At 37.7% G+C, this 12,975-nt stretch overlaps 1 protein-coding gene across 1 annotated transcript; it reads right to left on the reverse strand.

Moving 5' to 3' along the window:
* Positions 1–1,003: 1,003 nt before the first annotated feature.
* LOC108672409 lies at positions 1,004–6,420 on the reverse strand. The gene is made up of 7 exons (XM_018160056.2): positions 6,167–6,420; positions 5,385–5,394; positions 5,097–5,141; positions 4,453–4,551; positions 3,206–3,364; positions 2,535–2,642; positions 1,004–2,052 (listed from the first exon to the last, which is right to left on the reverse strand). Exons 1-7 carry the CDS (start codon positions 6,409–6,411, stop codon positions 2,011–2,013), a joined length of 708 nt encoding a protein of 235 aa, XP_018015545.2. The 5' UTR covers positions 6,412–6,420; the 3' UTR covers positions 1,004–2,010.
* Positions 6,421–12,975: the final 6,555 nt, after the last annotated feature.

A 12,975-nucleotide genomic window follows, 5' to 3' on the forward strand; every position in this document is an offset into this window, starting at 1 on the left:
ATTGTGAGAGGGAAAAGATACAATTTCAGAGATTTCTAGTACTGTAATAAAAATATGAATGAAATATATTCTTACCCTTCCTTTGCTGCCAGGTCCCAAATCTTCCACCAATTTTGTAGATTTTCGGAAATTCAGTTACTCAAATTATACTGTCAAACGCAGGTCCATTCACGACTTGAGATTTTCGAGCAATTTTCTGTTAAATCAAGGTATGGTTTTTAATCTAGTTTTAATCTAGTTTAATTTATTCACCGGCAGTTTAATGATGGCTTACTTTTTATTTTTGCATGAATAAATTATGATGTTTATTATACAGATGTCACTTTTATCTATGTTAGATCAATTGATCTCACGAACTGTGATGCAAATATTTATTTAAGTAAGTATCTTTTAACACCGTACAAGCTTCAGAGTTTCAGTCATGGGTATAGCAAGCAGCAGCGACTACAACCTTCCTTCTCAAGAGCTGCAGCAGCACTGACGCCAGGACAGCTGTTCAGGCTCAAGCTGAAGACCGGTGCCTCAATAAATTTAGTAAATTAATCTAAAATCTAAAATTATGTCAATTCAATATTATTTTTCGAGTAAAGTTAAGATATCTTCTAGTATAGACGGGTCTATACCCCATTTGTTCTATTATGGAACAAAGATAATATAAGTAGATAAATTGAAGATAAGTGGCTCGAGTTGCCTGGTTAACAAATTTTTCGTCGTTGTAATTATCTCACACAAAATTTGTATCATCACCAATTATTAAACGCAATTTTTATCATAGGAACCTATTTCACAATCGAAGTCTACCTATTATTGATAATCTAATTTTTACAGCGGGATTGCATAATTCTATACCTCTGCTGTACTGCAGCAAACTAATCTTTTTAATTAACAGTTTCTTGCATAATCAAAACATAATTGTTATACTTAAACTTATGCGTGCAGGTCATCAAATTAACGATAGTCAGAGGATATAATTTATTTGAAGATATAAATAAAACTTGCAGGAAACAATCAATGATTTTTAAAAAAATTATTAACAAGATTAAAAACTATTAAGTTAACTAAAATGTTTTGCACACGCATGTCGAGGGTATAGCATGATTGTTGTGCGAACTTTTCCATGTCAAAATAACATAGATAATTTTTTTATGATTAAACAACATTTCTATACCATCGTTGAATAGTTTTTGTTCAATAATTCAATTATATTACTGCTTGAGATTGACATTTTTTTCCGAATTGCTAATTTGGTCTTAGCGCGTGCCGTGAAAAGTACATTATATTTATAGACCATTTACATACTAAGGTCTGTAAATGACCCTATACTTTGTATGGTCTATACCTAGAAGGTCTGTAAATGTATACGATGCACTTGATATTTTATAGGAAGACCATTGCTTGTCTGTAAATTTATTTTATAATTTGTAAAGCACTTCAAACAGCTGTAGTGTGCACTTCAGAGCACTTCACACCGCCGTGATGTGCACTTAACGCACATCACACCGCCGTGATGTGCACTTAAAGCACTTCACACCGCGGTGATGTGCACTTAAAGCACTTCACACCGCCGTAATGTGCACTTAAAGCACTTCACACCGCCGTGATGTGCACTTAAAGCACTTCACACCGCTGTGATGTGCACTTAAAGCACTTCACACCGCCGTGATGTGCACTTAAAGCACTTCACACGGCCGTGATGTGCACTTAAAGCACTTCACACCGCCGTGATGTGCACTTAAAGCACTTCACACCGCCGTGATGTGCACTTCACTTCACACCGCCGTGATTTGCACTTCAGCACTTCACACCGCCGTGATTTGCACTTCAGCACTTCACACCGCCGTGATGTGCACTTCAGCACTTCACACCGCCGTTTGAAGTGCTTTTTGTCACTTCACACCGCCGTGATTTGCACTTCAGCACTAGGCAGGAAGATGTGCACATCAGAGCACTTCACACCGCGGTGATTTGCACTTCAGCACTTCACACCGCCGTGATTTGCACTTCAGCACTTCACACCGCCGTGATTTGCACTTCAGCGCTGGGCAGGAAGATGTGCACATCAAAGCACTTCACACCGCCGTGATGTGCACTTCAGCACACTTCACACCGCCGTTTGAAGTGCTTTTTGTCACTTCACACCGCCGTGATGTGCACTTCAGCACTTCACACGGCCGTTATTTGCACTTCAGCGCTGGGCAGGAAGATGTGCACATTAGACTTGCTGTAGATCATCGTGTGGTTCATGCTCTGTGTGACGTTCTTGAAGAACGTCATCTCCTCTTCACTTGCCATCGGTGCCATCACCACCAACATCTGTTGTTAACGATTTATCATTAAATTAAATTGTTAGAGATTTATCATTAAATTAAATTGTTAGAGATTTATCATTAAATTAAATTGTTAAAGATTTATCATTAAATTAAATTGTTAGAGATTTATCATTAAATTAAATTGTTAGAGATTTATCATTAAATTAAATTGTTAAAGATTTATCATTAAATTAAATTGTTNACTTCAGCGCTGGGCAGGAAGATGTGCACATTAGACTTGCTGTATATCATCGTATGGTTCATGCTCTGCGTGACGTTCTTGAGGAACGTCATCTCCTCTTCACTTGCCATCGGTGCCATCACCACCAACATCTGTTGTTAACGATTTATCATTAAATTAAATTGTTAGAGAGTTAACATTAAATTTATCATTAAATTAAATTGTTAAAGATTTATCATTAACGATTTATCATTAAATTAAATTGTTAAAGATTTATCAATAAAGATTTATCATTAAATTAAATTGTTAAAGATTTATCAATAAATTGAATTGTTAGAGATTTATCATTAAATTAAATCGTTAGAGATTTATCATTGAATTAAATTGTTAGAGATTTATCATTGAATTAAATTGTTAAAGATTTATCATTAAATTAAATTGTTAGAGATTTATTATTAAATTTATAATTAAATTAATAACAATTTTGAATCGAAATGGATTTTTTTTCTTTAATTCTTATTCAAAAACGGATTTGTGCTCTCAACACTTATTCGAAAACGGATTTTTGCTTTCAAATTAAATTGAAAAACGAATTTTAGTTGGTAATTTTCATTCAAACACGAGTTTTATTTGTATTGATCTCAAAATAAACATTAATATTATCAACTACGTGAGTTATTTCTTTAGTTATATATTAATTATTTTTTATTCTCACCCGAATAAGGACATCCTTGACGATGGTGGAGAGAATATCCAGCTCTCCACCGTGCGTGGAGATTGTGAGGAGATCCACCTGAGTGGTGCGGAAGGCGGCCTGGATCATGGTGGTGAGGGGGAGGCACTGCACCATCACTTGGTAGCCCAGCTCTTGGTCCTGGCAAATGTGATAGTGAATGTGATAGTGAATGTGATAGTGAATGTTAGAGTGAATGTGATAGTGAATGTTAGAGTGAATGTGATAGTGAATGTGATGGTACACATCACTATCACATTCACTGTCAGTAAATGTGTGGGGAATGTGATAGTGAATGCGATGGTACACATCACTATCACATTCACTATCAGTAAATGTGTGGGGAATGTGATAGTGAATGTGATAGTACACATCACTATCACATTCACTGTCAGTGAATGTGATAGTGAATGTGATAGTGAATGTGATAGTGAATGTGATAGTGAATGTGATAGTGAATGTGATAGTGAATGTGATAGTGAATGTGATAATGAATGTGATAGTGAATGTGATAGTGAATGTGATAGTGAATGTGATAGTGAATGGGATAGTGAATGTGATGGTGCATTTGATAACAACTGTGATAACGAATGTGATAACGAATGTGATAACGAATATGACAGTGAATGCGATAGTGAGCTGTAGAAAGTATTTGTAGTAGTGAAATTGCAAGATGAACGGGCCTAATAAATGATTGTGAATGTGATGACAAGCTAAACAAAATATTTTGAAATGTGAAATTGCATGATGAACGAGGAAATTATGATGAAGAAATAAATATAGTGTATTCAACAATGAAATGGTTCGATGAAAGAATGAATGTGTAATGAGTGAATACGAGCCATGAAAAGAAGGGTTAATAGTGAAATTGTATTTCAAGCTTGGAAATACATGTGATGAGTGTGAAAGAGCAGTGATGAAAGAAAGATGAGGTTGGTTCATTAGATGCTGAAAATTGGTATCAATGAAAATGAATGTGAACGCTATTAATATTGGGTATAATAAATCGCTATTATACCCAATTATATTTGGGTATAATAGTTATAATAATTATGTGAACGCTATTTATATTGGGTATAAATATTGGGTAATAAATCGAAGAGTGAATCTTGAACGAGATAATGTGTAAAAAATATTAAAACGAAATAAGGATTTTAAATCTTCCTTGTGACTATTAAATAAAAATTACAAATTTACAAATATAATATTATTAATAGCAATAAACCCACCTCCTTAGCAACGTAAGTTAGTAGTCTATTGCTGCCTTCCTGCACCCGGTTCAGCAGCGGCGGTAAGTTGCCGGAATTGTGCCGTAACCATAACGGCATCTGCCACCAAATGATCGTAAAATATCGGTTATTATGTTTACATTTATTTAATTTATGAATTATATTGCTGAAGATGTTTTAACATCAACAATTGTACGATACAAAGGCCGGCAAGAATTGTATGTTAATTACCTGAAAAAAATGTGCAAATGTGTGGTTTTTGAGGCAAAATTTCTTCCCAAGTAAACATGTCTTCGTAGAAGTAAAAGAAATATAGATTACAAATATCTAAAATATATCTGATTAACTGTTGGACAAAAATACATTAATTTACCTTAGCACGGTTACCACCATGACAGGTAATTTACCTAATTACCTCAACGATGGCACTGTAATTAATTTTACAAGTGCACGATAATTACTTTAAAAGGGCATGGTAATTATCTAAAAAGGTGCACGGTACTTATCGTGTCATATGCACGGTAATTACCTTGACCGATACACAGTAGTTAACTTAATAGAGGCATGATGATTACCTCTATAGAGGCACGGTAATTACCCTAACAAGAGCACGGTAATTACACTAACAGAGACACGGTAATTACCTTCATAGGTACGGTAATTAACCCAACAGGAGCACGGTAATCACCCTAACTGGAGCACAGTAATTACCCTAACAGAGACACGGTAATTACCCTAACAGAGACACGGTAATTACCCTAACAGAGGCACGGTAATTACCCTAACAGAGGCACGGTAATTACCCTAACAGGGGCACGTTAATTACCCTAACAGGGGCACGGTAATTACCCTAACAGGAGCACAGTAATTACCCTAACAGAGACACGGTAATTACCCTAACAGAGGCACGGTAATTACCCTAACAGAGGCACGGTAATTACCCTAACAGGGGCACGTTAATTANATTTCCAATCAATACATTTGGTGTTGCATTTGGTCCTTCATGTCTAAAAAAGCACAGAGGGTAACCTCTTGCCCACAACGTGCTTCACTGCCCCATACACATCGACAACTCACTGGAGTAGCTAAGTCGTCTGTCCTTCTACTCTAGTGAGTAGTCGTCGTCTGTAACACATCGTAACACCTGTCTCTTATACACATCTAGATGTGTATAAGAGACAGTCCCTGCACCGAATAATGAATGAATCAGTGAATAATACGCATGTGCAAATGAATGAATGTAAAGAATACAAAGAATGGTCCAATAATATTATAATAAAATAATATCAAGCAAGTATGAACTTAGTTGCATAGGTATTATTGTATAATATATAATATAATTATATAATATATAATGACTGAATATATTTAGGCTTTATATTCAGTCAGGATATGTAATGAAACTAAATAGGGATGCCTATAATATCATTGATATAAATAATACAGCTTAATAATAATAATAATTATTATTATTATTCGATCACAATTATCGTGATCGCTGATACGAATACAATTTATTCCTTCTATTGTGAATTTTTCATATGGTTAAAATGTGCTTTGAATTTAAATATTATAGCATAATACATTTTGGGCTTTGATCACCTGGGGTTGGGCTCACCTGGGGTTGTGCTCACCTGGGGTTGTGCTCACCTGGGGTTTTGTTCACCTGGGGTTGTGCTCACCAGGGGTGGGGCTCACCAGGGGTTGGGCTCACCTGGGGTTGGGTTCAATAAGCAGCCCCTCGAAGCCCCGGCGGTCGAGGTGTGCTGTGAAGGACATAAATTCCCCATCCTGAGCCCCGACCTCCACGAACCGCCCCGCCATCTGGGCACAAGCACTCACAAAATTTAATGGATCATAGTGTCCAAATTGTGACCCACTTTCTTCCCACAGCTTGAGCAATGAGCGGGCGTAGCGCTGATACGTCATGGTGCATGGGCCGATACGATGATGACCCATATACGAGGGCAACAAGTGAATTGCTATCTGGACAATACTTACTCATTTCTTTTGAGTGAGTATTCAATCTATTGCTTATTTTAAATCACAACACATCATAACACATCATAACACACGTCGTAGTACTTCTTAACACATTGTAGCACATTGCAATGCATCGTAATGCATCGTAACACATAGTCTCATAGATCACAACACATCATAACACATCATAACACACGTCGTAGTACTTCTTTACACATTGTAACACATTGCAATACATCGTAATACATTGTAACACATCGTAACACATAGTAACATACATCGTAACACCTGTCTCTTATACACATCTAGATGTGTATAAGAGACAGGCCGTGATGTGCACTTAAAGCACTTCACACCGCCGTGATGTGCACTTAAAGCACTTCACACCGCCGTGATGTGCACTTAAAGCACTNTGACCCATTTTCTTCATACAACGTGAGCGGTGAGCAGGCGTAGCACTGATACGTCATGGTGCAGGGCCAATACGAGGATGACCCATACGATGGCAAAAAGTGAATCGCTATCTGGACAATACTTACTCATTTCTTTTGAGTGAGTATTCAATCTATTGCCTATTTTAGATCACAACACATCATAACACACGTCGTAGTACTTCTTAACACATTGTAACACATTGCAATACATCGTAATACATTGTAACACATCGTAACACATAGTAACATACATCGTAACACATCGTAACACATTGTAATGCATCGTAACACATCGTAACACATCGTAACACATTGTAATACATCGTAACACATTGTGACACATCGTAATACATCGTAACACATCGTACCACATCGTAACACATTGTAATACATCGTAACACATTGTGACACATCGTAACACATAGTAACATACATCGTAACACATCGTAACACATCGTAACACATCGTAACACATTGTGACACATCGTAATACATCGACACACATCGTAGCACATCGTAAAACATCATAACACGACGGGAACACATCTCAACAAATCGTAACACATTGTAACACTATGCTCTTATGATGAGTTTAGAACTTTTCAGTCCACGGTCACGCTGATGCTCCGCCTTCGTCGTCCTCCGTCTCCGAGTCGTCGCTAGACAGGTCACCCCGCCCTCGGATCCCGGATGTAACGTGGGACGTGTTCCGTCTATTTGCCCTCCTTTGGGCCAGCTGATGCAAGATGCTGTTGCTTGTCACTTGCTGAGGGTAGTTTCCCATAACTGGACATAACTGGACAATCCGGGATCTTCTTCAGAAACTTATCCAGTTGTCACCTGCAAGTCGCAAGAGTAAAATCCCGGTCCTACCACGGACAGTGATCCCTCACGAAGAGTCTGTACTCTGGTTGTGACACGGTCTCTGCACAGTCTCTCCCTCATTTCGTTGTACTACATCACAATATTGGAAGTCTTACATTCAAAGTTGGGAGTCAGTCCGGTTATCATCTTCCAACTGTTCAGTATGATATATTTCTCTCTTCTTCTCTCCAGTGAGTACAGTTCCAGGTGTTTCAACCTTTCCCAGTAAGTCGCAAGAGTAAAATCCCGGTCCTACCACGGACAGTGATCCCTCACGAAGAGTCTGTACTCTGGTTTTGACACGGTTATCGAACGGGGGGATCCTGCACAGTCTCTCCCTCATTTCGTTGTACTACATCACAATATTGGAAGTCTTACATTCAAAGTTGGGAGTCAGTCCGGTTATCATCTTCCAACTGTTCAGTATGATATATTTCTCTCTTCTTCTCTCCAGTGAGTACAGTTCCAGGTGTTTCAACCTTTCCCAGTAAGTCGCAAGAGTAAAATCCCGGTCCTACCACGGACAGTGATCCCTCACGAAGAGTCTGTACTCTGGTTTTGACACGGTTATCGAACGGGGGGATCCTGCACAGTCTCTCCCTCATTTCGTTGTACTACATCACAATATTGGAAGTCTTACATTCAAAGTTGGGAGTCAGTCCGGTTATCATCTTCCAACTGTTCAGTATGATATATTTCTCTCTTCTTCTCTCCAGTGAGTACAGTTCCAGGTGTTTCAACCTTTCCCAGTAAGTCGCAAGAGTAAAATCCCGGTCCTACCACGGACAGTGATCCCTCACGAAGAGTCTGTACTCTGGTTTTGACACGGTTATCGAACGGGGGGATCCTGCACAGTCTCTCCCTCATTTCGTTGTACTACATCACAATATTGGAAGTCTTACATTCAAAGTTGGGAGTCAGTCCGGTTATCATCTTCCAACTGTTCAGTATGATATATTTCTCTCTTCTTCTCTCCAGTGAGTACAGTTCCAGGTGTTTCAACCTTTCCCAGTAAGTCGCAAGAGTAAAATCCCGGTCCTACCACGGACAGTGATCCCTCACGAAGAGTCTGTACTCTGGTTTTGACACGGTTATCGAACGGGGGGATCCTGCACAGTCTCTCCCTCATTTCGTTGTACTACATCACAATATTGGAAGTCTTACATTCAAAGTTGGGAGTCAGTCCGGTTATCATCTTCCAACTGTTCAGTATGATATATTTCTCTCTTCTTCTCTCCAGTGAGTACAGTTCCAGGTGTTTCAACCTTTCCCAGTAAGTCGCAAGAGTAAAATCCCGGTCCTACCACGGACAGTGATCCCTCACGAAGAGTCTGTACTCTGGTTTTGACACGGTTATCGAACGGGGGGATCCTGCACAGTCTCTCCCTCATTTCGTTGTACTACATCACAATATTGGAAGTCTTACATTCAAAGTTGGGAGTCAGTCCGGTTATCATCTTCCAACTGTTCAGTATGATATATTTCTCTCTTCTTCTCTCCAGTGAGTACAGTTCCAGGTGTTTCAACCTTTCCCAGTAAGTCGCAAGAGTAAAATCCCGGTCCTACCACGGACAGTGATCCCTCACGAAGAGTCTGTACTCTGGTTTTNAGTCCCCACCACTCCCAGTCCCCACCACTTCCAGCCCCCACCACTTCCAGTCCCCACAACTCCCAGTCCCCACCACTACCCAGACTTGACCACCTTATGGCCTTATGACTTATGACAACTTCAAGGCGTCGTCGTCCGCGTCACGCTGATGCGCCACCTTCGTCGTTCTCCGTCTCCAAACCGCCAATAGTCAGGTTGCCCCGCCCTCTGGACCCGTCGGTAACATTGAACATGTTCCGTTCATCAGCTCTCATTTGAAGCAGACGATGTAAAATTCTGTTACTTGTCATTTGCTGAGGGTTGTAGCTCATAACCGGACAATCCGGGATCTTGCTCAAAAACGCATACATTCGTCTCTTCCCTAACAAAATTCGGGGTATGCTTCAGCCTCTGCACCAGAGTTGCTATGTTCGCGTTAGAGATTTACGTTCGGTCCGAGTCCTAGGCGGTTCCTAATTCAGGCTCACCACCAGCTAAAAATTTTGATAGGGTACGTTGAATGTCGCAAGGATTACTCCCCTCTTCTCATCTACTTAGGCGGCGCAAGAGGCGACAAGAGATTATCGCAATCTAAATGATCTGAGAATAGATGGCGTTAATGTACAAGGTAACTGCAGAGTGGGTAACTGAGAGGGGTAACTGAGGGTAACTTAATGTGTGTAACTGAGAGAACAACGTTGGCCGAGGCAGTGAAGGAATTCTGCGAAGACATTGGTGGGATAAATGACTTGTTTGCGCCAGATGAAAAACTTTGTTTCATTAGAACGCAAAAATCTGAATGGCATTGATGAGGAAATTACAAATGAGNGCGAGGGAGGGTGAAGGGAAAGGTAAGGGGAATCTTTGAGGGGTATTAAGGAAAGTTGGGAGGGAATTTAATGGGAAGACTTTGGGGGAGATGACTTAGGGAGAGGGGTACTAAAGGCGGGATTTTTTATTGGGTATTTAAGGTGGTGATCCATCTTTCTGCTTCAGCGTTTTGGCATTATTTCTATAAAATTTGGATTACCTTTTAATTTATAACGCTAAAAACATTTAATACTGTAAAAAATTTTAAATAAAATACATAATAGAATTTTCGTCAATGCAATAAGACAATTAAATAAGTTAATTAAGATAATCTTACATGATTATAAATAATTATATAGCCCATGCCTTATTTTAGCCCTTCATATTCACAGCGCTAGAGAGGGAAAGAAAGGGATACTCTAGAAAGGGACACTCGCGCGTGTCGCTCATTGAGCAATTCGAATTAATTTATAATATACATTTATTATATCAGATATAATAAAATGAATTACGGTAAATTCAAATGTAAATCATGTACTGATGCGAAATGAAAAATGCGATAAGGATTATCAGCGTTATATTTCGCATCTAGTTTCGAAAGCGAGGTGAATGCATTTCATGCATAAGATGTGATAGTGAATGCACTTCATGAAATTGATGTGATGGTGAATGAACATCATATTGTAGGTGTGATAGTGAATGCACTTCATGTATAAGGTGTGATTGTGTATGCACTTCATGCTATAGGTGTGATAGTGAATGTACTTCATGCTATAGGTGTAATAGTAAATGTACTTCATCCATAAGGTGTGATAGTGAATGCACTTCATGCTATAGGTGTGATAGTGAATGCACTTCATGCTATAGGTGTGATAGTGAATGCACTTCATCCATAAGGTGTGATAGTGAATGCACTTCATCCATAAGGTGTGATAGTGAATGCACTTCATGCAGAGATGCGACTCACCTTCGAAATTTTCCTCATGTTTCTGATGGGGCTCACTGTTTAATATAATTTCACTATTTAAAAACCAAATGACCAATTAAAAAATTGCTTTACCTAATGAAACTTTTTGTATAAGTAAAAAGTGTTCGTTTTTTTTATCTGTGAATTGAGATTCCTGATTATCATTGTACTTGTTTCATTGTGCTTTTTAATTCAATTAATATTAATTAATGGAAGTTATCTGATTAAGTATTGCACGAAACTAACTTGTCCATTTATACGACCTAACATTGATCCACACCAGGGTTGCCAGATGGCCTAAAAAACGGCACAGTCCGAGAACAAAAAAAGGCCAAAAAGCCTATTACTCAATATATACTAGTATATTTGTAGGTTCCGGTGTAAAAATCCCATTTATTTTTTTCAGCTTTGAAATTTTATTAGGAAGAACCCCTATCATATATTTTAACGCAATATATTTTTAACCCCTATCATATATTTTATCATATATCGGCCAACGCAATTGAAAAAAAAAACTATATCGCGGAATTTGCCCGAATAAAAAGACCGCCTGGCAACCTTGGTCCACACGACCAGGCTAGTCTAGCTTGAATAGAAAACTATTTTTGTATCTATTTTTCAAATAATTTTTACATCCTTAAAAATTAAAAAAATTTTAATCTTTCCACTATCTCCATATCGAGCTTTTGTGAATGGTGCCAATATAGTTAACAAAATTTTAAAACTAAAAATTAATAATTTTATACATAATTAATGAATTGGAAAATATTCCACAGGGCATTTAAACATTTCTGAAACAAAATTCAATTAATAAATCCATCAAATTCGCTGCCAAAATTTTGATCAGTAGAACTCAGAGGGATATTTTGAACGTGTAACTTGTATTGCACCGCTCATGAGAAAATATATTACATTTGGGATCAGTGTAATAAGGGCTAGAAAAAAACAGAGCAACAAAACAAACAGAGCAGACAGAGCAGACAGAGCAGACAGAGCAGACAGAGCACCAGAGTTGCACCGGTCAGCTCAGCTTCAACTGCCACGCAGTCGCTACAGAAGCTGCCAGGTTTTCCTGTATTTTAAATTCACTTGCTTCTTCCTCCTTGATGAAATTTTTTATTCAAAAGTATTCCGGTTTATGTCATCAATTTATTCTTTACTTAAACTAAATATTCATTCAATATGAAATCATATGCGTGCTGCTTAGATGGATTTTGCGAAATAAAAGTTGAAAATTTTAAATTATTGTCTCTTGAATCAAATTTTCAACCCTTTTCACTAACGATGTTCATTCGACTAAATTAACACCTTTTTTAAATGTCCTAAGCAACAACGGACTTTAGTATCTTGAAGTAAAATTTGACTTTAATGCATTTGAAAGAAAGAAATTTATAGACTCGCCTCTAAACTGAGTTTCCAGATCATTATATTTAAGGGAGGAAAACAATTAAAAAATTGCTTTACCTAATGAAACTTTTTGTATAAGTAAAAAGTGTTCGTTTTTTTTATCTGTGAATTGAGATTCCTGATTATCATTGTACCTGTTTCATTGTGCTTTTTATTTTAATTAATATTAATTAATGGAAGTTTGCTGATTAAGTATTGCACGAAACTAACTTGTCCATTTCTACGACCTAACATTGATCCACACGAGCAGGCTAGTCTAGCTTGAATTGAAAAATATTTTTTTTTCTCTTTTTCAAATAATTTTTTTACATCCCTAAAAACTAAAAATCTTTTTATCTTTTCACTATTTCCATATCGAGCTTTTATGAATGGTGCGAATACGTATTGCTAACTAAATTTTAAAATTAAAAATTAATAATTTGATACATAATTAATGAATTGAAAAATATTCCACATGGCCTTAAACATTT

The sequence above is a fragment of the Hyalella azteca genome, unplaced genomic scaffold (genome assembly GCF_000764305.2).
Source record: "Hyalella azteca isolate HAZT.00-mixed unplaced genomic scaffold, Hazt_2.0.2 contig7979, whole genome shotgun sequence".
Lineage (NCBI taxonomy): Eukaryota > Metazoa > Arthropoda > Malacostraca > Amphipoda > Hyalellidae > Hyalella > Hyalella azteca.

Excerpts from the sequence above, each read along its gene's own strand:
- LOC108672409 (XM_018160056.2), bottom strand. The coding sequence starts at position 6,411 with ATGGGTCATCATCGTATCGGCCCATGCACCATGACGTATCAGCGCTAC. Across the intron at positions 2,643-3,205 it reads TCAAGGATGTCCTTATTCGG|ATGTTGGTGGTGATGGCACC; the intron begins GTGAGAATAAAA and ends CGTTAACAACAG. Across the intron at positions 2,053-2,534 it reads ACAGCAAGTCTAATGTGCAC|ATCTTCCTGCCCAGCGCTGA; the intron begins ATCTTCCTGCCC and ends TTTGATGTGCAC.